Here is a 27,973-nt window from a genome sequence, read left to right on the forward strand (position 1 = left end):
GGGAGTGATTCAAGGCCCGGGAGCAGGTGGTGCTCAAGTCCCAACCTTCAGTTGGGCCCACAGGGTGCCCGAGGGAATGGCAGCCTCTGTCTTCCTCTGAGGAAGCCCCACACCAGCCTCCTTCACATGGTGATTAAAAAACTCACTGGAGAATTTGAATCCTTTTGCCAAGAGCAAGTGCCCTGGAGTCATCCCCTCCCTGTGGACAGAGTGAGTGGCCCTACCTCACCCGGTTATGGAGGGTTCAGAAAGGTGAGGCAAAAACCAAGTTTATCCCAGTGCGGCCTCATAGCCAGCAGTGGGTGTGGAGCAACTTTAAAGTCACCGTCCAGGAGACACCATCCCCCAGAAATCCCTTAACCCCCACTTTCCCGGCCAACTGTGTCCAGGGCATCCCTTCTCTTCCCAGCGTGTGTAACAATAATAATCACAATTGCAACTTTGGTTTATTAAGGAGTCACTCTGAGTGAGGTACACATAGCTCCTCACTTACTGCCCCCTGGGAAGTGGGCTCAGTTATTGTGCCCAGTTGACAGATGAGGAAACTGAGGCTCAAGGGGAAAGTAATGGGCCCTAGGTCATCCAGCCTGCATGTCAGAATTTCCTCCCAGGTCTGTCTGACCTGGAAACATAACTGAAAATAGAGATTCTGGGCTCAGCTAAACACTGAACTAAACAAAGATGAGTGTGTCTGCCAGTCGAGGATTTCTCTGAGCCTTTAACCTGTGGATGCAGGTTGTCAGTCTCCAAGAGGGGGAGTGAATGTGTGGCATTTTCTAAGTGCACTTGACCCAGGGACATTTTTCCTTCGGAGCACTATGTGGGCCCAGCCTTCTGAAGTACTCTAGAAAATGCACACAGTCGTTGGTACTACAGATTCCAGTCTGCTAACAAAATGCATGAAGTGTGTATAATATAGATTCCATGGGGGTGTGCAGTGATTCCACAGCTGCCCCGTGGCCTGCTTTGCGGTCAGCCCTTGCTGGGAGGCTGCGGTGGAGGACAGACCCTCCTCCTGGGCCTGGCAGGGCGGGTGGGGACAGGGCACCTGAATGCCTTTCTTCAGACCTGGGACACTGAGCTCAGTGAGTGGGGTCAGGGCCCCTGAGAAAGTATCTTGGATTATGCAGCAGGCCCAGAGGTGCTCACTAAAAAGATGGACAGCCAGGCCCCACCCATCCCCATGGAATTCGGAATCTTTTTGGAGAATATAGCCCAAGAGGCTGCATTTTAATCTGTTCCAAGTGATTGTACAGCTCACTCCCCATGTGAAATCCACTGCTGCCTGCCAGCCGTCACGGTCACTGTTTGGAGGGGGTCTCAGAGAATATCGCACTCCAAGTGGCCAGCCTCGCTGAACCCCGTCAGTTTGTCCCACCACCCAGTCCTCACCGCAGGGTGGCTGGGCGGGAGGGTGTTGGGGGCTGCTTGGGGGTCCTTGCAGGTTGCTGATGCTCTGCTCTCTCACAGGCCATGGCCATGGGCATGATGACAGAGTACTACCACTTCATATTCACCACTCTGGTAATGTACCTCCACGTCCGGGCGGGGCTGGGGGTGGGACTCCCATGGAACACAGTCAGCCTGGTGGGGCAGGTGCTGCAGGTAGAGGAGATCCAGGATGGACCTGCCTTTCTGGGGCTGTGGGCGTGGCCCCAGGAAGGAGCACAAACATGTCTTGGTGGCCCGCCCACTCAGAGAAGTGACATTATGTGTGACTAAGGGCAGGGACTCTGGAACCTGCCAGTGTGAACAGAAGCCCCTCCGTTTACTGGCTATGAGACCTTGGGGAAGTCATTTAACCTCCCTGCCCCAGTTTCTTTCTCTGTAAAATGGGCATAGCGATGGCTTGTGCCTCCTAGGATGTTGTGAGAACCCAATGAGTGGACAAAGTAAGTGCCGAAGGCAGTTCCTGGTTCACATAAGAGCTACACGTATTAGCTCTTATTACACTGACCCTTGGCTCCTAGCCCACACATGTCTCAGGCCTCTTGCAACAACAAGAGCCAGTTTGGATTCCTATAGCATCCATGTCAGAGTCTGCCCACTCGCCGTCAGCCGGGCCAGCCCACCTGCAAGCTCCAGATGGGTCCTGTCCAAACTCGGAGAACATTTAGGGCCATTTAAACCCATTAGGATAATTAGCTGTGGTCTGAGATCAGCAGAAGAAGAGTTCCTTGTGCCAAAGAGCACCAACACCCAAACTGCCTGCCTTGGATCCAGGTGCCTTCTGACCTCCCTGGGGATTGGGGTGGACTCTTCCCACCCCAAGTGACAGCATTGCCAACTACCCTGTTGCTGAAACAAGCTCCCGCAGTCTGCATCAGCCCTGCAGCTGCAGCCCTGCTGGCTTCCGACTGTGTTCCTTCGTTCATCCAGCACCCGGTTGACTTTCCTTTCCAAGCCCTGTGCTCAACCGAGCATCTCAAGATGATCAGCGCCTGGCCCTGCCCTCAAGGAGCTCCCATCCTGTCCCGTCTGCATTTCTATGTCCAGCTAATATAGCAGGCTCGTGCCACCACAGGCCTGGACAGTTGGCCGTGGGGCATAGTGAAGGAGAGGCCAGATGCTGAGGGCCTAGTGGAGGATGGAAAATTTGAGGCGGGCTTTATCAGAAAGCAGGTGCTTTGGACTGGGCCTTGAAGGATCGGTGGAAGTTCACGGAGTAAAAAGAGGGAAGATGTGCCTCGTAGAGGAAGCGGCATAAGCAAAGGCTAGGAGGCAGGTGAGCTCTTCAGCAGAGGGCTGGAGCAGGCTCTCTCTGGCAGACTGAGAGAGCCAGCCGTGGTCATCTCTTCCAAGCTCCACGTTTAGTGATATCATGTAGACGGCTTGAAATTGGCCACCATGGGAGTATGCATTCTGCAGAGGTTGGCAAAAACTACAAATTGGGGTTTTTACCCCTTCTCACCTGAGAGCTGGTTATTTAGCATTTACCAGCACCCCACTGCTTGGCACCCCACCCCTCACCCACTGCACCCCATATCCATGGCAGAGCTCAGAGTTCCTGCACATTCTCTTGATCCAGAGCTCAGACCTGGGGACCTGCCAGGGGGCAGATAAAGAGGAAGGGATCCCAGAAGCTGGTGACTAGGACCAGGCACCTTCCTTCCCCAGACCCTTCTGGATTTCTGCCCACCCAAGCTGGCTTCTCTCAGCCATGCTATATCCTGGAAAGTCAATGGGAACTGGAGGGTGAGGCCACCAGGTCCCTGATATTCCACCTGTTTGGAGTTGGGGGGTGGGCAGAGAAGCAAGGATGGGAAGGTGGGGTGAATCACGATCCAGGACCCCAAAGCCCCGTCCCTGGTACGGCAGCCCTGTCCACTCCACCCTGGGCTCCTAGAGGGCTGAGACCAACTTCTGGCCGTTAGGGGTCCCAATCAGCCTGTGTCAGTAGCTCAGCACTTTCTTCTCACACCTGTATCCCACTGGCTCAGCTCTCTGAGTTCTCACCACTCGGAGTTGCTCTGACCAAGTCCTGGCATCCATGATGGGAAAATACAGAGGAGGGACCAGGGGCCACTGTAGGAGCAGGCAGATGGGCCGGGACTGCTGAGGTCCACTGCAGACTATGCCCATCTACCCCGCACACTGCTTTCCAGTACATGGGAGGGGAACAAGCCTTGGGGCACAGATAAGGACAAGAGTCCCTGCTCTATCATGTGGGCTGTTTACTCCCCAGCCTCAGTGTTCTTGTCTCTAAAATGGGAACAATTAATTGTAATGGCTCAGGGCCTCAGATCCTTTGTTTGGTCTTCTTTGGGTGTAAGGAGCAGAACTTATTCAAGTCACTTCAAGTTATTAGGTAGAGGTTGGAGGTTTGGGAATCAGCCATTCGGCCACGAGAGCAGACAGGGAGGGTGGTTCTAAATCCAAGCAGCTCTAGACATGACAGGATGATGGTTCCAACCCTTTGCACTGAGACTCAGCCAGTCTCTCTCTCTCTCTCTTTCTCCGTCCCCCTATTGCTTCCTCCCCTATTCTTTGTCTCTGCTCCTTAATCAAAGTCTCCACCCCTGGAAACTTCAGCACAGCACAGCTGCCCTGGGCTCGTCCCTTCCCCACCGACCACCCATTCTTCCTCTGCCTTGTCTCACCACCTCTTTCTCTGAGCGTTGCACCCCCACCCAGGTCAGACTGCTGACTGGCCAAGCACCAGTCAGTGTTCCTCACCAGGGCACTCTATAGGCATTTGGGGTTGGATAGTCCATGATTCCAGAATATTCTGCCCACCATGAATACCACCCTATATTTTCAAATGTCCCCAGGGTGGTAGCTGGGTCATCAGCCAGACTGTAAAAACCACCCTTGGGACAGGTGACTACTCCTCAGCCAATCAGCTGAGGTCTGTTGGTGGGAGGTGGTGTACATTGGGCTCACAGAATCCAAGACGCAGCCACCACGCTGAAAGCATGGGACATTGGGAGTTCCCTTTAAAAACAGCAGGAACTAAGTTCGCATATCTTATTCACCCCCAGCCAGAGGACGGCCCCTCCCCCACTCCGTCCACACAGGGCCCGAGGTTAAGCCATCTCTATTGTCAGGCCTTGTTCAGATTCTAGCTCTAAACATTCAGTTAAAACCCCCTCCTCCCTGGCTCATGCCTCACTCTAAGGCCAGAAAGGTGACCCCTCAGGGAGCCAAGGAGCAGCAGGGCCTGAAGATTTGGCCCGCAGCCCCATAGCCATAGCCGACCTTCTAGGCAGGAGTCTGGAGGAAGCAGCACCTCCCAGCCCCGCCCTCCTGTGCCTTCCCCATTAATGCCGGTGCCCACCCAGGGTCACAGCTGGAGTTCCTGAAGGGAGGGCCCGTGTCTCCTCAATTTTCATTTCCTTAATTCAGTCATTCGTTTACTCACTACTCAGCTAACAGCCGATTCAGAGGCTCTCTAGGTCGTAGGTACTGAGCTAACGTAACGCAGGGGCTCCAAGCCGGGAGCTGTACCTGTATTCATGATAATCTGGGAAAAGGAAAAAAAACACCCAGAGGACCAGCAGATGTGGACCTGCGTCTATTTCTCACGTTACAGGGGCGTGCCCGATGGGGGCGGATCGCCGGACAGACCGCCCCGCCTCGGCCTTGATGCTACTTACAGGGCTGGGGAGGGGGCGGCAGCAGTAGAGGGGACAGTAGAGGTATGTGAAAATCATACACGTTCGTGATAAACACGGGGGCCTTGAGAGACAGGGGCCTGGAGAGGGCCGGGACGTCCAGGTGCAGACTGTTTTCCTCGTTCCTTACGGCTGCTGGCCAGGCAGCCCTCTGCTCTCTGAGGTCATGGAGGAGCCACGTCCTGAGCTGCCCCACAGCTGGGCGCTTGGGTGGGAAAGGGCGTGCGGAGATCAGTTCAACACCAGCTGGTAGGCTTCCTTCCATGCATACAGGGATCAAGGACCAGACCCGATTCACATCTGTGTCTCCAGTACCTAGGAGGTGCTCACAAATGCGTGAATGAGTGACTGCCGTGCAAAGTAGTAAGTAATCAGTGAAATGATCAGGGTCTGTGCCACAGTAACAGTCAGGAAAAATCGTAGACTCTGGTGCCAGTCCGTGTGCCTGAATTAGAATTGAGATTCTTTCACTTCCTCAGGCAGGTGACCTCACCTCTCTGCACCTCATCTACAAAACCACACAGTAGCAGTGCTACCCACAGGGTGGTTGTGCTGAACATTAAATATGTTGATATTAGTAAAGCACTTAGGAAAGTGCTTGGCATTTAATGCTCTGTATGAGTTAAATCGATTAATTAAATAAACTCCTGCTTACGTTTTCTGTGTACTCAGCATACCTCATCTCATCTAAATGCAACTAACTCTCCAAGAAGGTATGGCTCCCCCAGTTTTACAGAGAAGTAGAAACTGAGGCTCAGAGAGGTCACTCTGCAAGAAAGGGGCAGAGCAACGATTGCTTTCGGCCGGGAGCTGCCCACTCCAAGCTGTCTGCTGAAGCCGGTCGTGGTGAGAGCCTGCAAGAAGTCTCCTCTGGCTGAGATGGGCCAGACCTGGTGATTGACACTAATAGAGTCAGCAAAGCCTCCACAAATCCCAGCAGCGCCCACACTTCGCAGGTTCCAAAGCCCTTTCTCCACATCACTGATTTTCCTCTTCACAGAGCAGAGTTTGTGTTCCCAGGTGATTGATGGGAAAGCCTGCAACCAGAGAGGTTGAGTGATCTGCCCAGAATCTCACAGCAGATCAGTGACAGAGGCCCTGGTTTCTGACTTCCAGTCTTGCTCATGGCTGTTCCAGCCCACTGCCCTTCTGCCCCACGCCTCTCTGAGAGTTGAGGGAAACCGATCTTTCCAGGGATCAAAGACCCTGCAACACAAACAGTTCTGCAGCAGGGCATGTTTGGGGTGGGAGCAGCCACCAGGGTGTCCCCCAGCAGCCCCCCACATTCCAGGGCACTAGCTCTGTCCTCCGGGTCCTCTCCCCCAGCCCATGGCCTGCTTCCAGCTCCAAATCTGGGACCTCTTTCCAGCCCTGTTGGCTTGAGAGTCTCCCGGGAGACTCCGCCTCTGCCCATTGGTCAGCGTGGCTGTACTGCGGAGGAAGGCAGTGGCATTTGGCATTTCTCTCCTTCCCTTTAGGAAACCCATGTCACCAACTCTTCGCCTCTAAAAAATTCTCCAAATTTGCTTCTCCCACGCAGAAGACATTTTAATTACCCCAGCTGCCATTATCTGTTCCAGCCAGCTTTGAGCCATTCCCAGATAACCCTGCGTTAATCAGCCCCAGCTGAGCCCCGGTACATGTCATGTGTAGGTAAAAGCCTGGAGGTGAAAAAAGAATTATAATAAATTAATAGATAAGCAATCACAATTAATGCCACTTCCCAGCAATAACAGTTATATCATGGGGAAGATATTTTCATCTGTCATTCCTTAAGGCGATGTTTTCTGAGCTTCAGCTTCTACCCAGTCAGACCCATGGGGTGCTAATGAATTAGTCTATTATGTTATGCTGAATGTTTCTAAAAGGTCCCTCGTCGATACTGAATTCAGTGTGTCAACATTTGGCATGGAGAACAGCAACTTTTTGCCAAGCAGCAAGGTTGCGCACAGTTCACTGTGTATAGCAGTTGGGGTCTCAGCCTGGGGCGGTTTGCATGAAAAAACTGGAGCTGGACAAAGAGGCCTCTTTACCAGTTCCCAGTTGTCGCTGCCCTCATGTCACGGGGATGGTGCATTTGGTGCCACAAGCCCTCCAGCACTTTGCAGCTAAAGCCCAGCCAGGCTTGAGGTGACAGGGAGGAAGGTGACCCCAGCCCTGCCACTCCATTGTGCCACCTCCGAGGCTGCGTGAGATGGCCTAGCGGGGGTGTCCAACCCGCAGCTCACGGTGGCTATGAATGCAGCCCAACACAAAATCATAAATTTACCTAAAACGTTATGAATTTTTTTGCGTTTTCCATAGTATTTCTGTATATGATGTGTAGCCCAAGACAGCTCTTCTTCCAGTATGGCCCAGAGACGCCTGAAGGTTGGACCCCCTGACAGCCTCTGCGTACACGCCAGCAGAGCAAAGACTGTCTCTGGAGACTGGAAGGGCTATTGTCACCAACACCCAAGACCCCACTAAAGCGAGAGATGCCACCCTGCCTTCCCACTGAGTCCAGTTGTCCTCTGGTCCTAGAGGAGGGAGTGCCGAGTCACAGAGGCCCTGGGCAGGCTAATGCTTTGGCATCTTTCAGACCTTAGGTGTCAGGTACCCATCGAACTGGAGAGGAGGCTGAGCCCCATGCAGGGGTAGACCAAGGAGGGCGCCCCCTGGGGGCAGAGCTCAGCTTCTCTTCCGTGGCCCCAGCAGTTCAGTTCTGGCCCCAAACTGGCAGACACGACTTTGCAAAACAAAATCCCTCCATCGTTGCAGACCTACCTTGTTCAAAGTGGTTTAGGTAAGATCTCATGTTCCAAAAGCCATCCCCTCATGGGTTTCATCCTCCACCCCCGGTAGTTTACCAAACCATTTCTCACTTTCAGTCCCATCGAGAGCGTCCCCTGAGATCAGTAAGTGGAACACTAGTCTGTCCATGTCAGACTCTTCCCAGCGATGTTTAGATGCCCATAAAGCTCCTCGCCTAAGCTGACCTTCCTTCCACTTCGGTGGATGGGAGAATTTGGCTCAAGGGCTCACAGGGGAGACATCTCAGACACAGACAATTATTGTCCATGGAGTGAAGTCCCAGGGCCCCAGGATAAGAGCAGACACACCTCTGACCCACCCTATTGTACACGGGTAGAGGAGCAGTCAGGGAGGCTTCCCGGAGACGGCGACACTGGAGCTGAACCTCAGAAAGGAGCCTGTCCGAGAAGAGTTGCAAAGACAGGTGCTCTGGCCTAGGGATCGAACACACCCAAAGGCACCGGCTCGGGAATGAGAAGCCAAATGATGGGCAGGGGCCTGTGAGGAATGGGAAAGGGGGCCAGAAGTAGTTCAGTGTTTCTGGGCAAAAAAAATTGGAGGGCGTGGAAAGGAAAGTGAGGCCAGAGGGGCCAAGATCTTGGTAAACCATACAAAGGAAGTTGCACTTCTTTTCTGAGAAGGCAATAAGGATCCATTGAAATATGCCTAGCACGGGAGTGACAGGGCTGGCTTCATCCTTCAGGCAGGCCCCTCTGACTGCTCCGGGGTGGGGGGTAGCGCTGACTGTAATATCCGGTGCGTGTGGACTGGGGGCCGGGGGGAGGCTTGGATCAGCATAGGGCAGAGGGTTTGATGCCATTGCTCCCCAGTTGTGTAGCCTTGAGCAAAAGACTAATAATCTCTCCACAACCCGTCCCTCTAAAACGGGGTGATAATAACACACTTCTTGCAAGGTGGAACTGTGAACTGAGTTAATACATAGGCGGTACTTAGAACCGGCCTGCCGCTCTGAGATTTATAAGTGCCCAGTAGATGTTAGCCCGTCCCAGTTGTCCTCACGTTGCCCAGAGGGCCAAGGCAGGAGGACCCAGCTCCCATCTGCCTCTCCCCTCCAACAACCCGGTGCTGTCCCTGGGGGCTCTGTCCACGTGTACCACGCACCAGGTGTGTTCTCAGCACATCCGATAACCCCTTTCTTCCTCGTGACAACCCTGTACTGTAGGCACTACTAGCATCCCCATTTTTCAAATGAGGAAACCGAGGCAATGAGAGTAGAGGAACCCTGAACCCGGATGGCCTGGCCTCATGGTTTCTACTCCTCGCCATTCCCTGGAGCCACCGCAGTGAGCTCTAGTCAGGGAGGAGCCGTGGGGAGAGAAGCCTTCCTTCCAGCTGTGTCCCCCACCCCCTGCTGCATCCTTGCTGTTCCCTTCCCGGTTCCACAGGTATCCCCACCTAAGTTCTGCGTGTTTCCCACTCAGAAGTAATAACTTAAATGAGTGGCTTTGCAAAACACAGACGTCCCACGCCCCACCATTTTTTGTGAATGTGGCCTACACATTCTCAAAAAAGCTCCAAAGACACTTCTGATGAATACCTTGTGTTTGACGATGACTGGGGACATAAAGCACAGGGATTTTTTAATAGGACAGACCATGGTGTGCTAGTAAATGTGTACAACCACCTTTCCAAAAGGCGGAGAGAAACCCAGATTCGAGTGCTTGCCAATTTCCATGGTGTAAATACTCCCATGATAGCAAATGTGAAGCTACCAGTGTGATGCCACTGAACGCAGAGTCCAAGCTGACAGTGAGCTCTCCCAAGCCAGTGTGAGCCAGCTCCAACACACCGTTGAAACAGGCCTGGGTACAGATTCTGCCCCGCCTTGATGAGCTTTACGACTGCAGGCAACTCCCTGACCCCTCTGGCCTTGTGAACTCATCTGTATAAAGGGAATACTGTTAAATACCCACTTTACAGGCCATTGTGATGTTTAGGTGATACACTCTTCATGCAGGACTGAGCACAGTGACCACCCTCTGCTCCCACTAAGATTAAGGCCACACAGACACACTCTGGCCAGTTCAGTAGAGATCTCCCATCTGCTCAAGATTCTGCTTCCTGCTCCCATGCAGCCCCTTCCCCATCCCAAATCCTGGCCTCAAATTGGGGCCATATTTGTTTGGGCAAGGCTGAGACTAAACTTTCTTGCTCATGCTTAAGTTGATCTACTCCCTAAGCCTGCCAAGAGGAAATTAACACAGTGCATTTCAGAAGTGCATTTGGGAGGAAGGGGGTTCAGAAAGAACAGGATGAGTTTAGCAACAGTTAGGAAGATCTCAGAGACCAGAGGAAGCCAGCACAGTATGAGAACTGTTCTGTGGCTTGAGGTTGTATCACTCATCACCTTCCCATGAGCCACCATCAAACTTAACCAAAGCTGGGACTCTGATGGGGCTGGATGCTCCTCCTGATGTCTGCAGCCATGGAGAGGCAAGAAAAGTGTCCCCAGCCCCTGTCTCCCAGCATGGGATGCAGTGACTAAGCCTGAGGACCCAGGAGGGAGGACGAACAAGGGCTCAGAGTAGAAGACTGCTTGGCGAGGGAAGGCTGTGGAGAACAGAGTGTAGATGAGGAGGAGCTCAAACAACAAACTTCACACTCAGTTTCCCCACTAGTGGAATGGGACCAACCTACAGTGTCAAAGTATATTCTCTCAAACAGTTAAAAAAATAGAATATAGAATGAAACTTGTGCCACAGATGGACCAACCCATTAACAAGGGCGCCAGCAGGATGGCCATGCTGGCTCAGAGGGCTTTGGAGTGATCGAGTGCCCAGGTGTTTGATGGGGAAAACATAGGGTAAGGCTGCTAGGTTAGAAACAAAGCAGATCAGCACCCTACAGGGCAATGAAACCACAACTGTGAGGGTTCTCTCTCTTACATACAAAACCCTACAAGTGAACCGAAATCTGGGCCTGCCTGTGACCAGCAGCCAAGAGCAAAGTCAAACTTAGGCGTGCTCCCCAGGAGAATCACACAACCCTGGGTGGGCAGGTAAACCATGTTCCCATGCTGTTCTCCTGCCTTATTTCCAAGCTTGGGGTCAGTTTTCTTAACAGGTCAGAGCCCTGCTCTGCCCCTCCTGTTGCCACACCCCATCTCTTTTCAGCTGAGCACCTGGCTTCTCCCTCTGACGCTCTTGCCCAGAGCTGCAGGGAGGGCCGAGGCGGGGCTGCCCCGTGCAGGAAGGCCTGTTTTCCTGGCCTGCCCGCTGCACCAGACTGGAGGTGGCCTGGCCCACAGACAGACAGGCAGGCTAACCACCAGTCAGCTGTGCCTTGGAGGCCCCAGCTTGTGACAGAGACGAGGAGAGGGAAGGGCACAAGGGCAGTTGCACTCTGAATCCCCAGCAGAAAAGGCTTTTCAAATACCCTCCTTTGAGGAATAAAATTCTCCCTTCAGACTCACTCTGGGTAACTTGGAGATGCCCAGGACCAGCCCCACAAAGTGGGGCTCCCCCATTGGAGAAAATGACCATCGTGACTATTGTCAAGCTACTTTGGTGTTCGAGGCTGGGCATTTTACATGAACTGCTTCACCGGGTCCCAGAGGGGAGATATGGCCCCCATTTGTTAGATGGAGAAAGAGGCGGAGCGACTTGCCGGAGGCCCTGGAGTGCGTGGGGTCGACCACCAGGCAGTCGGGTGTTGAGACCGACTCCTGGTGCAGTGCTCTTGGGGCGCCCCCTCACCACAGGCCTCACCTGCCCTGGGGCCTGCAGTCAGCTGTGGGGAGTGTGGGTCAGTGGGCTGGCCATTACAGTGGACACACCTTTATTTCCGTGAACCTCTCTCTGCCAGGATCTCTATGCGTTGGACCTGGAGCCCTACCGCTACTCAGGGGTGAACCTGACAGGGTTCCGGATCCTCAACGTGGACAGCCCCCACGTCTCGGCCATCGTGGAGAAGTGGTCCATGGAGCGGCTGCAGGCCGCGCCCCGAGCAGAGTCCGGTCTGCTGGACGGAGTGATGATGGTACGGTAGCAGGGCGCGCCAGATCGGGGCTCCCCTTTCCCTCCCTCCCTTCTCTCCTCCCTCCCTCCCTCCCTCCTTCCCTCCTTCTCTTCCTTCCTATCTGTCCTTCCTTACTCTTTCCTTCCTTCTCTCCTCCCTCCCTCTTCTTTCTTCCCTCCTACACCCCCCTTCTTGTGACCTGCCCTGTGTCGGCTGCACCTTAGGCTAGGGGCTGGGACACAAAGGAGTCAGACATTGCCTGTCCCAGGACTGGGAGTACAGGCGGGTAAACAGCTGGTTACAGAGAGCTGTGATAAGGACCAGTGGGTCCTGGGCTTGGAGGGCTCTTGGCTATGACCAGCAGAGGCTGGGGAAGGCAGGAGGGAGGCGGTGTGGGCGAGGCCCAGGCAACAACAGGGCAGTGGGATGGGGTGGGAGGGACTGCCACCCTCTGAGCTGCAGAGGGTGGGAGTCGGTGCCTGCAGAGCAGCGGTCAACCTATGCCTGGCCTGTCACTGGAACACAGACAGGGTCACTTCTGGGGCCTCGTGGCCTTTCCCTCACCAGGACTCCATGTGTCTGGGGTGGGGGACAGGGCAGGGTGGGCAGAGAATTCCCAGGAGCCATTCTCAGGCAGGCCCTGGGCCCTCCCCTCCAGACCGACGCCGCCTTGCTGTATGACGCCGTCCACATCGTGTCCGTGTGCTACCAGAGGGCGCCCCAGATGACCGTGAACTCCCTGCAGTGCCACCGGCACAAGGCTTGGCGCTTTGGCGGCCGCTTCATGAATTTCATCAAGGAGGTAAGTACTTCCCACATCACCCACCAAGGCCAAGGCCATCTCCCTGGGTGGAGGTGGTGCTGCACAGTAGCCAAGGGCCCAGGTTTGGGAGTCAGATTCAGTTTTCAATCCACCTGAACTTGGGCCAGTTGCCTCACATCTCTGGACCTCAGTTTCCCTGAGTAAAAACAGGCACCATAAGAACAATCTTACCAATCTTACAGTGTGATTGAGAGGCAAAGTCCTTGGCACATAGTAGGTACTCAGTGGGTGGTCAGCACTGTCAGCAGGACACAGCCCGGGTTTAAAGTACAACAAAGGGCTTCACCTCTGGCTGTGTGCCCCGGGGCAAACTCAAGAATCTTGCTGAGCCTTGCTTGTCTGTACAATACGGTAGGAAGCATTCCATTCTCACGTGGATGCTGTGAAGGGGAACAGGGACTTCGAGGGAAGTACTTAGTGCAGCGCAGAAGGCAGAGGAGGCTCAGTAAATAACAACCAGCCCCACAGACTCCCCTTTACGTCACGGGTCTATCCACCAACTTCGCACCCCAGTCCCGGCCAGGACCCGGCTCCCCTGGCTCTGCGGCAACTATGGAGCAGTTTCATCTGTAGAGCGGATCCACGGGACCAGAGAGCAGAAACCTGTCCTGCTGCCGAGAAGGTGACCATGGAAACATACCGTGCCTACTTTTAATTTCAAAGGACTCTCCCCAGCACCGCTGTCGCTGTGAACTATGGAGGGCAGTTCATTGCTCCCATTTTACAGATGAATGAAGCTAAGGTCTGGGCTGTGTGATTCCGGCTGAGGTGGCTATCAGCTTCCTCGGTGGGTCGTGAAGATGGTGGGCATGCCGACCTCCGGGTGTTGTGGGGACGGCAGTGGGAAACTATGCACCAAGCCCTTTGCCCAGGGCTGGGCCCTGTCACATCCCAGTAAATGGTGCATGAAGAAGGCTCATGGGGACGAGATGTGGCCAGGGAGGTCCTGGGTCAGAGAGAGCAACCCTGTGAGGACAACCCCCACTGCACTTCAGGGCAGCTCTCCAGGAGGGATCATATAGACAGTCTCTGTGTAGCAAGCGCCGTGGGCCAGAAGTGAGGCCGGCTGCCTTGGGAGTTCATTTATCCAATAGATGTTTGTGTGGACCAGGCAGTGAGCTAGAGCAGGTGAGCCCTGCACTCCCCGAGCTCACGGCCTAGGCCGGTGTCAGTGGTCACTGCGTTCATGGGGGGACCCCTACACCCAAAGCACAGCACCACTCCAAGGGTGAACTATAAAGAAAGACACGTCCTCCTGCTCCGTGGACTGGGCGGCTTTCCCGGAGGTTCCTCACTCACCGTTGCTGCTGTGATGAGGCCCGTGACAGCTCCTCCTGCATTTCAGAATGACACCAACAGGGATACAGATGAGACACAGGCTTGGGAGTTTGATGCATGTGCCTTTGGAGTTCATCTCTGCCTCTGCCCAGCTGTGTGGCTTTAGGCAAGTTCCTGGACACCCCCAGATATGTTTCATCACCAGGCAAACACTGTCTCATAGTCACTGTGAGGAGGCATCGGCCCCAGGTCCCTCACTCCCGGGAGGGACTCTGGTATCAGTTGTTTCAGTACAAGAGGACCCCGATGGCCCCTTCTCATTCATCCCCTCAAAATGCAGAGGAAGTTCAACGCCCACTGCCCCGAACAAGGCCTGGCTGGCCTGCGTGCTCATTGGCTTGTTCTCAGGGACTCCGAGGCCTGACTCCTACCTCCCGTACCTCCCTCCCTGGCAGGCCTCCAGCTCAGTGGCCCGAGGCCAGCGTCAGGGTCTGGTGAGTCAGGCCCCAAGGGAGTCACCAGACTTTCTTAGGAGACAGATACAAGTAGTTTTGAAGGTAACCGCTTTGGAGCTGGGTAACCTCAGAAAAGCTACTGAACCTCTCTGTGCTTCAGGTCCTCCTCTGTACCATGGAGATAATACGAGGGTTGTTGTAGGATTCAGTGCATTATGGTGGGTATGAAACCAGCACACCGCCTGGCACAGAGCCAGTGCCAAACAGACCAACTGCGATTATTTCCATTTCTGTCATCATAACCGTCACCACGAGGGCTTCGTGTTCTGTGAAGGGCTGTTAGTGAAAGATCGTAGTTTCCGGACCCTCCACTCTGTGTGTTCATCCCTCACCCCTCGGAATGGTTGCAGCCCAGTGGTAGAGCCCAGGTGGGAGCTGAACCCTCACTGTCCACACCACAGGAAAGGGAGCCCCCTTCTCCCTCCAGGGGCGGGTAGGCCCCCGTGGGTGTGCCCATCCCCAGCACGGTGAACGCCCCCACCCCACCTGTACAGAGCTCTTTTAGAAACATCTTTGTCTTATCTTAGTGCAGCAATTTTCAACCTTTTTTAAAATCTCATGGCAACGTAAGCTAATTACTACAATTCTCTGACATACAAAAAATATATTTTTTGCTGATCTCACAGGAAAAATGAAACAGGTGTGATTTTGACTCACTCACACTGGACGGCTATTGTTATGTTGATTGTTGTCATTTTCTTATTCAACACTCTAAGGGAAAAGAGGTCAGTGCCCCTGACTAAATAGTCAGATGTTGTATGTTTTAAAAATTCTTGCAGCACACCGGTTGAAAATCATCACCTTAGGGTGTGGAGACCAAGGTCTGGAGCAACCACCTGGCTGGCCCGCGGTGCCGCGGCTGGCCAGCACCGGCCCCTGGGGCCCGGCGGGAGCCCGGCGCAGTCTTCCCTCGGACCATTTCCAAGTTGCCTGTCTCCCCATCTGACTGCGTGACAGTAAATCATTTTAAAGACTTGGCATTTCCGAGAGGAGCTGGAAAATGCCAGGCCGGAGTTCAGAGCGTGTGAAGCATCTTTCATTTAGCGAGTCCTAAGCCTCTGCCGGAAGGGGCGGGAGGGCCGGGAAATGTCATGGGGAGGGGCTGCCAGTGGCTCCCTGCCCTGGCCCTGCCCCTGCCCGCCGCCCACCCACAGGCGCTGCACCTGCTGGCATTTAGTTCCTCCACGGCTGACGAGGAGGAAGCACTCCACCACGAGTGCGGGGTTGAAGGCTCTTGCTGTGATTTCCCTTGGGGGTCAGGAGATAGCCTGAAGGTGTGGGAGCCCACAGACCGAGATGGGGGCACAGGGGCTGGGGAGCCAGCCTGAGAGAAGCTGAGCCTCCCCTTGGGGCCATGAGCAGTGGTCTTCCCCTTGTCTGATGCATCTTCCCCGGGCTCCACAGATCTCCCCACCTGACATGGGAGCAATGACCCATGCTCTTCGCCTCAGCCCCAGCAGTGAGGGTGTCTGCAGCGCCATTGCTTGTGGCCCGCACAGCTCAGCCCCTGTTGGAGCCTCGGTGTCCATGACTTTACAATGGGGTGACACCTGCCTGGCAGGGCTGGGATGGGAACCGAGAGAGCTCGTGCAGGGATGAGTCCTCTGTGACAGGGTTTCTACTGAGGCCTCAGGCCTTGGCCCGCATGCAGCCCTAGGGCCAGCCCCAGTCCATAGGAGGAGCTGGAAGGAAGCAACAAGGGGAAGGAATAATATAAACCACTTTGTGAGGATCGTACATAGTGTATATATGTCCCCCCTTGTCTGCAGGGGATACGTCCCACCTGGAACCACACTCAGTATCAGATCATATTTTTTTTTCTATACATACCTACCTATGACAAAGTTTAATTTATAAATCAGACAATGTCATAGTAGAACATTTGTTCTTACCATAGATCTTAGCAGCTTCAACGTACAATTGTTTTCCTTACTAAGTCTAGAACTTCCACCATTTCACTCACAGGAAGCCCTTGACAGTTTCTCTTTGGTGTATGCAAACGGCCAGCATCACTGCCCTTGCACTTTGGGGTCATTGTGAAGTACGACAAGGGTCTCTTTCCCACAGGCGCTGGCTGCCACACCGTGACAGTCGACCCGATGCTGGGGCCGCCACTAAGTGACGCCGGGGTGGGGCGTGTGTACAGAGTGGATGCGCTGAAGAAAGGGAGGGTTTTATCACATTACCCAGGATGGCGTGCAGTTTAAAACTCATGAATTTTGCCTATTTGTGGAGTTTTTCGTGTACTATTTAAGGATCACAGGTAACTGAAACAATGGAAAGCAAAACTGCAGGTCAGGAGGGACAACTGTATGTCCAACACTGTGCTAAGCACTGTATACACCAGTTTTGTAGTCTAAACACAATCTAGGGAAGTCGGTAATTTTCCCCTTCTTAGAGCTCAAAGAGGTTAGATTCCTTGTGCAAAACGCTGGGCCAGGGTCCGCATTCGCTGTCTAGGTGCATAGGAAGACTTTCCAGTGGCCTTGGGGCTGCTCAAGTGCTCACAGATTCCCCAAAGTTTCAGTTTGAGATCAACAGGTAAGCCTCCGGGGATCTGGACCCGTGGACCCATGGACTCGTGTGTCAAAGTATGAGTGCAAGCGGGGGCACAGGGGACATTCAGCCAGGGGGAGCCTGGGAGCCTTTCTCAGAACCTGTAAGGGACCATGACCCCAGTGTGGTGAGCACAGTGTGGCCACGCAAAGACTCTGACAGTCAGACCCCCTTCTCCCGTGCTCTGGGCCCTCAGGCCAGCCAGCCGCAGCTGTAGGAGCTCCCACATTTTGCCCCCTCTGAACTCCCAGCCCACCTTTGTTCCCAAGGACTCCAGGATGGGCAGGTTTGTTCCATCCCCAGACACAGGAAGCCACCCATCCCGGGCTCTTAACCTATGTGCCTGCTGGGTTCTAACCCCAACAAGGAGGGAGAGGACAGGGAGGAGGGAACCACTCCAACCTGGGGGCTGGGCCCTGAGACCCTGGCTCCAGCTCGGTTCATCCTCTTTCCCACTCTGTGAGTTTGGGGACCCTCTGGGCCTGCTTTCTCATCTGTAAAATGGGCTCCTCGCCTTCCAGGATGGCTGCGGGGGTCCCAGGGGACGCGCAGTGTGAAGCGCTGTGCAGAGCCGACTCTCTGGGCCCACCAGACAGGTATCATCTGGAACAGCAGTCTGCAAACGGCTCCTGCAAAGGACCACATTGTAAATATTTCAGGCTTCTCAGGCCAGGCGGCCTCTGTAGCAACTATTCAGCTCCGAAGTTGTAGCAAAAACAGCTGCCAAAGATGATAGGTAAACACATGGGCATGGCTATGAGCTAAGAAACTGCTGACAGAAATAGGCATCGGGCAGGTGGTTTGCCAACCTCTGATCTCCACAGAAGATGGAGCTTTTCTCAGTTGGGATCCTGAACCTTCTCTGAACCTCTATCTGCCTCTGTCTGTGTCAGTGATGCTCATGAAAAGGTACCATTTTATTCAGGGCTTGGGTTGCACCAGGCACCATTCTGAGTATTTCACAGGACTCACCTCCTGTCACCCTCATCACATTTTGGTACAAGGTTCAATTATTGGTTCCATCTTTATAGGTGAAGAAACTGAGGCAGGAGTGCAGTGAAATTCCCAAGGTAACACAACTAACTGCAATTGATCCCAACGTTCTGATGCCACAGGGCTGGGGCTGGGGGTGGCAGAGGCGACCCTCTCTGTCTCCCCTGGCTCTCTTGGGGACCACTCCAAGCATCTGGTCTTCCAGCTGGGGCCGACGTGGCCCCTTGGCTTTTCTACCTCCCAGCAGGGCTCGCCTACCCTGCTCTGCCCGCCTGCCTCCCTGGCCCTCTCTGGGGATCTGACACGGGCTTCCCCTGCTTGTGGCTTCGAGGCGGGGGCTCATTTGAACGCGTCTGAGATCGATGTTGTACACGAGAAGGTGCAAATGTAAAGCTGGCTAAAGAGCATAATAGAATTTATGGAAATCGCTGGCTCGCACCACAGCCCGAGCAATGATGGAGGTGATTATTAATTAATCATGGTCTTGGGGGAACAGTATCAGTGCAAGGAGTAATTAAAATGAAGCATTGTACAGTTGTACCGAATGATGATTTATGAGCCCGAGGAACTGCCGCTTTGCCCTCTCCTCTCCGGCAGGCTCAATGGGAAGGATTAACCGGACGAATCGTTTTCAACAAAACCAGTGGCCTACGGACCGATTTCGACCTGGACATCATCAGTCTGAAGGAGGACGGCCTGGAGAAGGTGTGTGGGCTCGGGAGCGGGAGGGGCCGAGACCCAACGTGGCCGGCTCGGCACGACCCGGTGTGTGGCCTGCACCTTGGCCCTTCGGAGAACACAAAGCCCTGGTCAGGCGAGGAGTGCAGAACCCAGTGGCCTGGCCACGGCAGACACCCAGACCACTGGACACCGGCCACCAGGGCTATTTAAAGTGGGAAAAGTAATGGAGGGCTCATGGGGCAGGCAGACTGTCCCTTACGTCTCTGCAGGGCTGTCCTAGGGCAGAGGGACAGACATATCCTTGGGTAAGAGAAACTTTCTAAGGACCAGGGTTGCCTGCCTGAGGAGTGAGTTCACTGTCACCAGAGGCATTTAAGCAAAAAATCAAGCAAAGTAATTGCTTGTCTGGCACACCGAAGGTGACTGACTCTTAGAGAAAGGTTGAAGCAAGTGGTTTCTGAACTGCTCTAGCCTTCGAAAACCTTTATGATTCCAGGGAGTTTGGACAAGGGAAGCAGGCCCACTGGGGCCTTGGGGACTCCCATTGGGCCACCATAGAAATGATCCTGGGAACCTTCAGTATATTCCAGCGCGGTCAGCCTGCTGGACTGAGAGGGCGGACTCACCATGAGTTCCCAGTTCTCAGTGTTCCCTGGGATCTCAGGGGCCAGAAGCTCAGCCACACTCTCCTCCCACAGCAGGCTGGTCCCTGGTAGCCACCAGGGCACCTCCCCAACCCTGGGAGTGTATAAAATGTAGGGAGCAGGGGCCAGGAAGCGTGGGGGCCAGCTCGCATGTCCGTGGGCCTTCAGGAGTCCTTGATTCCTCTTCTGCCTGCCTGCCCCAGTCCAGGCCTGTTCCTTAGATTATGCCGACACCCCTCCTGGCTTTCTACCTCCAGCCCTGAGCCCTCCATCCATTCGAGTGTACACACAGGTGAAACCTCCCAGCACACAGCTCTCCCTGCTCTGAAACTGCCCATCACTCCCTGGTGCTGAGTCAGTAAGCTTCGGTCCCTCTCCAGCCTTTAAGGTTCCCCGAGAAGCACCCCAACTTTCCCCTCCAGGCCTGGTGTCCACTGTCCCCTGCAACACTCCCCATGGCCCAGTCACACTCCCTTCCTGTTGCACCTCGGGGCCTTCGCCCATGCAATCAATCACCCTGGTTGCAGAAATGGCCTCTGTCTCCACGGTTCATTTTCTCTGACACAGATGTGGCTCTGCCTGGGTTGCATCTTGTGGCCAAGGTTACTACTCCATTCATTCCTGAGTTTCCCACAGATTCATGGGGCCACTGTCTTGGGGAGGGGTGGCCAGGGAAACTTCACCATAACTCTGCAACTCTCTGATGCCGAATATAGCATCAGTCCCTAAGGACAGGCCCTGTGGCCACTGCTTCTAAAATCTTCAAGGCCAGTTGATCCAGCCCTATCCACAATAGATGAGTTCTCATTAAGTAGTCTTCCCACTTCTATTTAAACTCCCCCAGTGCTGGGGAGTTGCCTTCTTCCTTGGGCAGTACTATGGCGATACAGTATTCACTCAAGTAGCTGCCTCATCGCTGTTCTCTCAGCTGTCCATTTCTAAGGGTAGCTGGAAATTCTAAGGATAGCAATTAGACGGCACACATGCCACCACTTCCCACTCCTGTGCCTGTGCCAGCATCAGTAAGTGGTCATCAAGCATCCATCCTTTTCCACTGAGTCCACCCACCGCATCCTTCTCTCGGCAACTGGGGAGAACTGACCACAGCTAACACCCTACCGCACTTGGACGAGGGTTGACTGCAGAGGTCCCCCTCAGAGGCTTCTGATCACAGCCACCCCAATTCTGGTCCTAACTATCCTCAGTCCTCAGTGTCTCACGTCCCCACAGCGCCTGGAGTCGAGCAGGGCTTTCGGTTGGAGCTCAACAGATGTTTGCTAGGGCAAGGGTTCCTGCTGTTCATCTGGACTCTAGACAGGTGTTTGGTGAGCACCTCCTGCACCCAGGCAGGCTGCAATGGACCCTCATGCTGAGCTCAGCCCACTTGAGAGAAGGGCGTCTTTCAAGCTGCCTCCTTGTCTCCTCTCCTCTTGCCCCAGGAGGTCTGCAAAGAGGAGATCCTGCCTGGAGAGGGTGCTGAGCCCCCAAGCACGGCCACTCTGCCTCTCATACCATCACTTCTGTTTGCTAAGCTGGGTCATTGCTGATCCAGCCGGCTCTAGCGGGTGGCTTTGGGAGGATTAAGGCAGCATTTCCCAAGCATAATTACGTGTCTCTCTGCTATCTGCCTTGCACAGCTCTCTTAATGGGATGTTTGCATTTGGTCTCTCTGTTTAATTGATTAAGTTTCCTGAGGAACCCCCAACTGCGCCAAGGACACAATAGGCATGCTGAACCTGTCCTTGAGAAAGAGGAGCTGAGATTGGCGCAGGGCTGGGCAGAGTTGGGTCCAAAAGGACCTTTAAGAGGCCCAGGGCTTTAGAGTGATTTGTAAACTTGATCTTCCCTCACCTCCCTCCAGCCTGAGGCCCGATAGCAACAAGGGCACTGTGGGGATAGACATTAAGCTGCCTTCCCCAGGGTATCTGCCAATTTTAGAAGTAAAACCACAAAGCAAACTCCCTGCAAACCCAGCAGCATCCAGGCCTCCAGCACGGGTCATCCACTCTGTTCTACCATCCCCCAAACAGCTACGGAGCCCAGCCTCCTGCCCAGCCCGCCTTCCTGTGTGTAGCACATCTCCGTGCCCCTTCACTCATTCCACAGGTGCTGGCGAACACCTCCCTGGCCCCAGGCCCGGTCCTGGGCTTTGGAGGGCATCTGGCCCTAGAGCTGCCCCTGGGGCTGAGACCCGGTGGGCAAGCAGCTGGGAGCCTGGGTCTTCCTCAGGAGGTAGGAGGCTCAGAGGGACTCTGTCCCTGGGGAGGACCTGACCTTGACCCTGACCCAGGACCCCTGATTTCCGCATGCCATTTGCTCCACCCCAGGATGGTTTGTTTCCCCTGGGCTCCCTTTATGATCACCTCTCCCTCTGCATTTCCCCCATCAGCTGTGAAGGGCCTGTCACCAGGGGAGATGGGGCAGACCTCAGGAGACTTTCCACCTTGGGATTCTCCTCCTGGAAAGAAGGAAGCAGTAGGCCTGTCAGAAAGCTTAGCTCCAAGCATGGTAGCCAAGACAGAGATGGTCATAAAGAACGAGATGAAGACGACGGGCTTGCTGATATGGAAACAGAGTGGAAAGACTGAGGATTCAGCACCCTGTTCTCTGTCTGTCTGTCCATCCAGGTTGGGGTGTGGAGTCCTGCCGAGGGGCTCAACATCACAGAGGTCGCCAAAGGCCGAGGCCCTAACGTCACCGACTCTCTGACAAATAGGTCACTCGTTGTCACCACAGTGCTGGTAAGAGCCTGCGGCCTCACAGGAGGGACTGTCTGATGTGCGGGTGGGATGGCCATCAGGGCTGGAGACACCCCCACTGCTCTACCCCTCATCGACAGGGTGCCTCTTATGAAGATGCTGGGAGGCTGGAAGTTGGGGGAGGTGGAGCTGCAGGAAGATGGGCACAGAGAGGCTGCTCAAAACAGCCCTCGGAGCCCTGGCCAGGTAGCTCAGTTGGTAAGAACATCATCCCGATGTGCCAAGGTTGTGGATTCGATCCCCGGTCAACTCACATGTAAGAATCAGCCAATGAAGGCATCAGTAAGTGGAACAACAAATCCGTGTTTCTCTATTTCTATCTCTCTCCCTTTCTCTCTCTCTGAAATCAATAATTTAAAAAATTTTAAAAACAGAGAGTGCTGGGACACAGCAACTCTGCTCAGGGCCACAGGCCGGAGGCCTCCTCCCAAAGCCAGGGCATTCGGTCCTCGCGCCCACCTGAGACCTGTGTGGCCGGTCCCTTCTGCAGATTCCTCTGTGTCTGCCACTTACTCCCTGGGCTGGAAGTCTAAATAGAAGCCATGGTGGTGCGGAAGAAAGGAGGGTCAACCTGGCCTCTGAACCAGGACTCAGGGTCTACCTCTTCCACCTCAGTCCCCAGGGATAGACCCTTCTCAGGGGTCCCGCCAGCTGGGTGGGTGCTCTGGCCACACCTTGAGAGCCCCTTGGGCACTGGGAGCCCACACACGCCTCACTCCAAAGTGCCCCATCTTGAGAGCTCTTGGCAATGGTCACTCCACCTGCCGCCCTCCCTCCATTCCCAGACTGAACAGTGCCACTTCCTGACGGACATGTCCACCCAAGGAGTGGCTTTGGGGGTCTCCTAGGGTCTCTGCACTCTGGAGCTCAGGGTGGGCAGGACTCAGTCAGGACACTGCCCTCCTCTGAGTGGCTAGTGCTGTGCCAACCCCGTGTGCCAGCCCCTCTTGGAAAGCCTCCAGGGTGACAAGGCTCAGGACCCTCCCTCCCAGAGACACAGCACTGCTCTTGGGGGCCCACACTGGGCCATGTTGCAGGGGGGCAGCCTAGTCACAGCCTGGTGGGTTCTGACCAAGCACCATTGGAGGCCAGGGCCAATGGAAGCTGGCCCTGGTCAGCTTCCCTTTATAGTTTGCAAGGACCACAAGGTAAGATCATTCTCTTCAAAAAGCAAACAGAAAAAGAGCTCTGTTTGGAGTGTGTGGATAAAGTAAGACTGTCACAGGATGGAACCTGGTGGGGCAGGGCTGGGCGCCCCATGCCTGGTCCCTCCATGGTGCTCACACAAGGCTGGCCCTGCCTGCCCCCCACCGGAGGCAGCCCAGCCAGGTGCTACTGGATGCCCTGTGTCCTCCTTCTGGTGTGATTCACTGGCAGTGTGCTCAGTACCTGGGCAGTGGGCACCGTGGAGCAGGGAGGGGTGGAAACCCCATCCTCCCGGGAGCCCTGACGAACAGACACCAGGGCTACCACTGGCTTCTAGGGGGCACTGTGGACTGTGGGTCTCCGCCCCAGGCTCCAGGGGCTGTGATTGAGATGACAGGGACCTACTGGGGTTCGGGACACTCTGCTGATCCAGAGCACAAGGACTGGGGGGACACCGGCCCACCCCACCGGCCCACCCACCGGCCAGTTTGGGGTGAGATTCCCACTGGCATTGTCCCCTGATAACCATGCATCTTGCCTGCCTTTATCGACTGACTTTTTGTTAACTACAATATATAAAAACCAGACTGTTAAAATCAGCAAGTCCAAAGATCTCATTAGGAACAGGGAAAAAAAACTGTAAAAAAAAAAAAAAGATTAAAAAGAGCAAAGGGATTAGAGTGAGGACTAATGAGCAATTAAAAGAATATTGATGTGGATAAAAATAGAAAAAGATAAAAAGAGAGTTGAAAGAGAACAAAATAAAAAGGTTAAAAGGAAAATAATAAAGAGAATAATGAAAAGGAACACGATCAAGAAAGATGAAAAATTAAAATAAATATTTAACAGCTTTGGCGAGACCAGGTTAAAAAAAATTTGTAAAACCAGAATGTCAGAAAGCAAAAGGATAAAAGTGTGACAACGCTGAAATATAAAAGGGTAAAAATAAAATAATAAGAACTGCTAAAAGATTAAAAGCAGAGCTCCGTAAAATGTGAGCTATCAATAAATAAAGCGCTTTTTACAAGGCAAGACTTGAAAAGGTAAAATGAGTATAAGCTTTAAAAGACTGGGAGGAGAGGTGATTGGGGGAGTGAAGGTGATTCAGCCACAGAACAATATTCTAACGGTAACAGGCGAGCCGAAGATCATGTACCAAAAGGAGGCAAAATATGCCTTGAAAGGCCACAGGGTTAACTTTTTATTAAAATGGCAGCAGCCTGATTTCAAGGGCATAAGTCCTGTCTACAAAGGCATAGAGGACTTTTCTACACCAGCAGAGAAAGAATCCAGAAGATATTCCCCTGTTCTTCTTGAAGTTTCTTGGTCAATCCTGGAAGCTTCTTGCAAAGCTACCTGCTTGTACTCAAGTTGCTCACCAGAGGAACTTCCCACCTGAAGGACCAGGTGGCTCCCAGGTACTCGGGGGAAGTAGAAGGAAAGGACCCCCTCTTGGCCCGCCGCCTGGACACAGCTCCATCTGTGCCACTGCCCTCGTCCAGGCAAACATGAGCCCTGCAGCTCTTTGGGACGTGCAGCGTGAGCAGGACACAGGGGCAAGACTGTGTGATAATGTTAAGAGCACAGAACTCTGGGTTTGAGTCCTGGCTTTACTGTTCACTAGCTGTCTGCCTGGAAAATTGTTTCACCATTCTGTGTCTCAGTTTTTCACCTGAAAAAGAGGGGTTATAATAACTATACCTACTTTATAGAGTTGAGAGGGATGATTAATAAATATAAATGGCACAGACTGTATGCTAAGTGATAGCTCTCATTGTTATTAATTCATATTATTATTGATTACAAATCCAGTCTCCAGGAAGCTCGGGCTTAATACAGTATGCAGAATGACAGTTCTAGAGAAATTCTCTGAAGTTCAAGTAAAACCCCGAACTTCACTGAAGGCTGACCCCTGACCATGGTCACAGAGGTTTTCTCTAGCGCAGGGTGCATTATAAACTTTGGACTTGCATTTAAATGCCCTTCAGGCCCCGTGGGCATTCCCTAGCCCACCACGGACCACTCTAGCACCTCTTTATTGTTCACGTGTGGATGCTTCTTGTGTAATTGTTTCCCGACCGGCTCCTGAAGGCACTGGCGCTTGTGACTTCATGAGACCCTCATAGCTGCCATCTCCTACCTGTATGTAAAACTCCAGATCCCAGCCACCGTCTCATCCCCTGCCCTGGCCACCTCTGAGCTCATGGCCCTGACGTCATGATTATTCCCTACTCCTGGCCCCGTTGCCTTGACCTCACATGGCTGCTGACCAGACATCCAGAGGCAGACGTCCTTCCTCAGAGTCCTCTGAGTGAGAGACACCCACTTCCACACGAGGACTGACCTGGGGCGACCTGAAGACCTAGAGCTGGTCCAGACCTTCCAGAGACTGCACCGAAAAGTCTCAGTGTGATCTTCATGTCCCCCAGCCCTAGGTGGCCCTGGCTTGAGCTCTTCGGGACAGCTGTACCAGCTGTGGGCAGAAGCCCAGCCCCAGCTGCTCTGGCTGAAATCCAGCCTTGTGCTGTGACAGCCTAAAAGCAGGGCCAGCACCAGTGGCTGCAAGCACTTGGGGCAGGGGGGCAGGAGGGGACGATGCTGCCCTTCTGGCAGTGTGTTGTGAGGGCAACGCATTGAGTGATAGGCAGGTACAAGGCAGGAAGATCTAACTGCTTTGGCTCTGGTGAACAGGGCCAGCCCCAGCGCCCTGGAGTCTGGATGTAGCAGAGGTCCATCTCGGTGTGGGCTACCTGCAAACCCACCCCTTCCCTATCCTGAAGTCCAGGATAAGTGGGTAGGGGCACCTTATCCTGGACACAGATGGACAGAGCCCTGACCCCACCCTCTCCGGCTCCTCCTTGTCACAAGCAGTCTTCCTCATTCTTGAGGCCGAAACAGGTGCCAAGGGAACCTGGACGCCCGCCCTCCTGCCCTCTCCCTGCCTGGCTCCTGCAACTGTTCTGGTTCTGCTCTTCTATGAGCTCATGAAAAATTCACCCACCCAAAATCAAACCTCAGCTCAACACTGGGAAAACACGCCCGACTCATTTCTGAGGGCCCTGCTTTTGAAGGTTCAGTGGTCTTTTGGTTGGTGAAGTGAGCAGTGGTGTCAACATGCTCTCCCAGCCCATATCCCAGCCTCCCACTGCTGGATGCCACGGGTCCACGTGCGCACATGTGCGCGCATGTGTGTGTGGGACTGCTATGCCCAGGTGTCTGGATACATACCAATGGCTGTATTTGTGCCATGTGTACATCGTGACCCACATAGACTCAGCGGCCAGGCAGGTGGACCCGTAGCATCCAGCAGTGGGAGGCTGGGATGTGGGCTGGGAGAGCCATCCTAGGCCAAGGACCACTCTAGGCCCCACCTGCTGGGAGGGCAGGACAACTAATACCCTGTCCTGAAGCCAAGGCCTCGGGTCCAAGGTCCTTGGCCTCTTTGTCCGAGCAGGACTAGGCAGACAGAACCCTCGAGAATGTGGTGTATCTGCGCCAGTTGCGTTGTGTGCACATGTGCAGGGAGACTGTGTGCACGTGTGTGTGGATATTTCCTAAGTCAGAAAGGGGGGTGGGAACACGGAGGTTCGGTCACTAACCCCTGGATCCTTCTAGCAAAAACCTCCTCTTCCGACTCCACAGTCCAGTCGCTGTGAGAGGTTCGGTGCAGGGCCAGGCTCTCACCCCGGTGGCGTAAGTGATCGGAGAGAAGCAAGACGACTGGCCCTGGCAGCGGAAAGTCGGAAGAGGTTATTTCTCTGGACCTCTGTTTCCTGTGACTTGTTGAAGAGAAATATTACCCCTGTTCCTTTAGCTGTTCTCCCAGAGCCATAGGAGAGCGTGAAGTTTTGAAATTGAGGGCACCTTCACCGAGCAATCGATTAGCAGCCGAGAGAACTTGTGAATTGGCTGTCTGGACATTTCCAGTAATAAATTGTGAAATAGTCCATGAATAAGTAGTTGGCGGAGTTCAGAATTACCCCCTAGGAAATGTTGCAGGTCTAGAGACACATTACTAAGGCGAGCACCATTTTAATGCTCTGGGCTTTGGCTGTTAAATATGTATGCCGTCCGCAAAGCACTTCTCAAAATTAATGGCATTTTACAGCTGCTCCAAAGGCAGCGTATTTATATGGAGATGTATAGATTTGGGGCCGTGGTGGCTTCACGAATAAAGTGCTAATTTTAGAGGATAGGGCCAGGGAGGGGAGAGGAGAGAGGCTCAGGAAGTGAGCTACCTCAGAGACCTTTCCCCAAATGGTTTCCCGCCGCCAGCTACGAGTTTTAACCTTTGGTGACATTAGGCATGGTCTCTAGGCTAGGAAGGTCACCGTGGCAACAGGCCACCCAGCACACAGAAAGAAGATAATAACTACATTAACAATAATTATAATATTGGCAGCCTACACTTGCCAGGCACTGTCCTAAGTGCTTTCCATAATGTGACTCATTTAAAGCTCAAAACAACTCTGTAAAGTAGGTTCTATTATTATCCCCACTTTACAGAAGGAGGTACACTGTGCCCAGGAATCGAGGTAATTCACCTTGCAAGGACAGTACCTTCTCTCCAGTGACTCTTTGAGCTGACATCAGGGCCACCAGGTGCAGTGGGCAGTGCTTTGTTCACTGCACAAAAGCGTCTGACCCGAAGGGTGTGTTGGGGCTGATCCCCGCACGGGCCTCGCTCACCAGG

The 27,973-nt window shown here is 53.8% G+C and overlaps 1 protein-coding gene across 1 annotated transcript in view; it reads left to right on the forward strand.

Moving 5' to 3' along the window:
- Positions 1–27,973, forward strand: part of GRIK3 (glutamate ionotropic receptor kainate type subunit 3) — a 209,613-nt gene that overhangs the window by 143,805 nt on the left and 37,835 nt on the right. The window contains exons 5-9 of the mRNA XM_037149722.2: positions 1,471–1,524; positions 11,733–11,906; positions 12,544–12,687; positions 18,648–18,755; positions 22,003–22,116. Of these exons, the coding sequence (XP_037005617.2) occupies positions 1,471–1,524; positions 11,733–11,906; positions 12,544–12,687; positions 18,648–18,755; positions 22,003–22,116 (594 nt within the window). The remainder of the gene's footprint in view (positions 1–1,470; positions 1,525–11,732; positions 11,907–12,543; positions 12,688–18,647; positions 18,756–22,002; positions 22,117–27,973) is intronic.

The sequence above is a fragment of the Artibeus jamaicensis genome, unplaced genomic scaffold (genome assembly GCF_021234435.1).
Source record: "Artibeus jamaicensis isolate MK-2021 breed Jamaican fruit bat unplaced genomic scaffold, CSHL_Jam_final scaffold_847, whole genome shotgun sequence".
Lineage (NCBI taxonomy): Eukaryota > Metazoa > Chordata > Mammalia > Chiroptera > Phyllostomidae > Artibeus > Artibeus jamaicensis.